Source organism: Cryptotermes secundus, unplaced genomic scaffold, assembly GCF_002891405.2.
Source record: "Cryptotermes secundus unplaced genomic scaffold, Csec_1.0 scaffold2498, whole genome shotgun sequence".
Classification (NCBI taxonomy): Eukaryota; Metazoa; Arthropoda; class Insecta; order Blattodea; family Kalotermitidae; genus Cryptotermes; species Cryptotermes secundus.
In genome coordinates, this window is record NW_019737436.1 from 21,858 (window position 1) to 24,704 (window position 2,847).

A 2,847-nucleotide genomic window follows, 5' to 3' on the forward strand; every position below is an offset into this window, starting at 1 on the left:
TGACAAATGGATGGGTCTGTCTTTACAATTGCTGCTGGTCCTCACCAATGCAGTTATTTTCAGGTCAGAGTCCTGTGGGTCTCATGAGTATATTTTTCTGTCTCTTATTCGAGATTGTCCCAACCTGGAGGGCCAGGCCCCCATATTTATATGTCCCGGGAACAAGGATGCCTGGTTATATTCCCAGGCACTGGGCTTCCTTTTTGACGCCTCTTACACTCACAGAGCTACAGTGGAGATATTTCACAAAGCCTCCACATGGTACCGCACAGAAAACACCGTTTCCAACAGTACCTATATTATCGCATGCATATCTATTTCCACAGGAACTTTTGTACTGAGCCATTGCCTAGAAACAGCTCTGGTATATTTGTTTATTTTGCCGTCATTGCATAGTAATGGCTCTACATGCTGCCTTATCTTGACCTGTCACAAGAGGGTTGACATATTTCCAACTTCACTTCACATTTAGGACATAACATTATCCTGAACCCCACTACTGTAAGGGAGGTCTGCAAGAAGCAAATGCACTGTGTTGTGCTCTACCTTAAAGAGTGTGACTGAGAAGCTAGATAAAGGTTGTAGCAGCGATCGTCAGGGAGCAAAATGACGTTTTCTGCATTACACATGCCATACTTGAGTTCCGAGGTTAAGGTTCCACTTGTAGCGTTGGGTATTGATTGATAAACTAGACAACTAACAGTATGCAGTTATACAATCAATAATTAGATGATCATTCTATGGAAAGAGCAACTTTTATTCCTTAAGGCTACAGCTGATGATGATGGCTTTGGACCCATCACTCTGAAGCTGATGGAGGCTACAGCTCACATGGCATGGCATCAGTCAGATCAATGAAAGTTCACATGCTTCTTTAGGCTTTCAGTCAACTTGACTCCAAATTCTGGATCTACTTGGCTGAACATGTGCACAGTCCGATTCTGCAACGCATACAACAACATTTTAACAAAATTAGAAAGGTGTACTTCATGAGCAAGCACAGAAAACTTCTATACACATATAATACAACAATTCTAGACAATGTGTCTGTAAATTAGACATATTATTTTTAATATTATCATATATGTTCCTTCAACTTAAATTAATATTTTTACTTACTTCTAATTTCTAATAATTAAATGTATACAAATAAAGCAACATGATTAGAAAGGGTATACTCCATAAACTGATACACAGAATTACAAATAGCATTGATAGAATTTACTTAAAGTGCGACATGCGGTAGCGTAGTTGGTTGAGGCACTATGCTACAAGCTGGAAGGTTGTAGGATCAAATCCTTGGATTTATTTTCAATTTACCTAATCCTTCCAGCCGCACTATGGCCCTGGGGTCGACTCAGCCTCTAACAGAAATGAGTACCAGGAATATTCTTGGAATGTTCTTGGGGGTAAAGGGCAGCCATAGCTTAGGGCTGACAACCTTACCACCATCTATGAGCGAACTGTCTAGAAAATGTGGGAACCTCAACATCTCACAAACCTATAGCTATACTTTACTTTACTTAAAAATGCAAACAATAAATGGAAAATTCCTGCTATCCCTCACTAATCATGATTAGTGCATTCCTGGAAATTGCCATATAAAGTGAAACAGTGGAAACTAATTTTAACTTATTTAAACAGAGAACACTTGCGAAATCATGAGCAAAAAATGCTGATTTGGGAATTTGCATGTCACAGGATATGTCAACCGCGCATTTTTGTGTTCACAGGTAGCTTCTCCTCATTGGAGTACATGTACTTCCTTTGGCTCCTTCCATCAGTAGCACTTTATCACAGCCCCTACATTTGATCATGATCAATTATAAGTTACAAAAAGTAAAGCTATACCTGTAACATATCATGGATGCCCATAAGGTTGCGAGACACTGAGGATCCCAAATTTTCTAGACAATCATCTCACATATTCTGGCGAGGCTGTCAGCCTTACATGCCAGCCACCCTTTACCCCAGAAATATTCCTGGTACTCATTTCTGTTATAGGCTGAGTTGACCCTAGGGCTGTAATGCAGTTGAAAGGATTAGGCCAATTAAAAAATCCAAGGACCTCACAGGAAATCGAACTGGTGACCTTCCAACTTACAGCACAGTGCCTCAATCAACTACACTGCTGCATGGCCCCAGTTATAAGTTACAGAACATGCAAAACTAATTTACATTTGAGACAGTGTATGACCTGCAACTGCAGACAGATTTAGTGCAGTTGACTGCACCAATGTCAACAATTCACCCTATGGGGCTCGCCTGACTCCGAGTCTCCCCATGCCTCGTGTCACTCCAATTACTTCCTATAGCATAGCAACAACTTTTCAGTGAAACTGCATAAAGTGAGATCATGCATAATGATGTATAGCTGTAGTGAAAGTCTCCTGTATAGAATTTCAAGAAAATATATCTAAAGGTTAATGGAGCATTGGAAAATTCTGTTTATGGCCTTATGTAAATTACGATTTATAGCCTTACACATACCAGGCTTTATTATGGATCAGCATGGCTGATAAGACTGTATAGGAAATGTCTCCCACATCAAATTCTATTAGAATCTGAGGGTCTTCAAGAGGAATCTGACATTCAATTTCAGGAAATCATCCAAAAGTTTATGTGCTGATACCAAGAAACAGACAGACAAACATGTCAGCCACAAAAAGCATTCTCTTTTACTGTGTAAAGGAAACCTAATAATTTTATCAGTTACATTGTATGATTGAGAAACTTAATCTCTTACTGTGAGAGAGGAACTTGAATTTAAGTATATGAAAAAACCACTCAGAAGAATTCTGAGATTGTAGAGACAGTAAGTGGATAATGTAGGATATTACATGACAT

At 39.2% G+C, this 2,847-nt stretch overlaps 1 protein-coding gene across 1 annotated transcript in view; it reads right to left on the minus strand.

Annotated features, from left to right (window-relative positions):
* Positions 1-736: 736 nt before the first annotated feature.
* LOC111870470 (catalase) overlaps positions 737-2,847 on the minus strand; it is a 35,237-nt gene continuing 33,126 nt past the window's right edge. Inside the window, exon 10 of the mRNA XM_023862796.2 lies at positions 737-941. Within this exon, the coding sequence (XP_023718564.1) occupies positions 852-941 (90 nt within the window). The 3' untranslated portion in view covers positions 737-851. The remainder of the gene's footprint in view (positions 942-2,847) is intronic.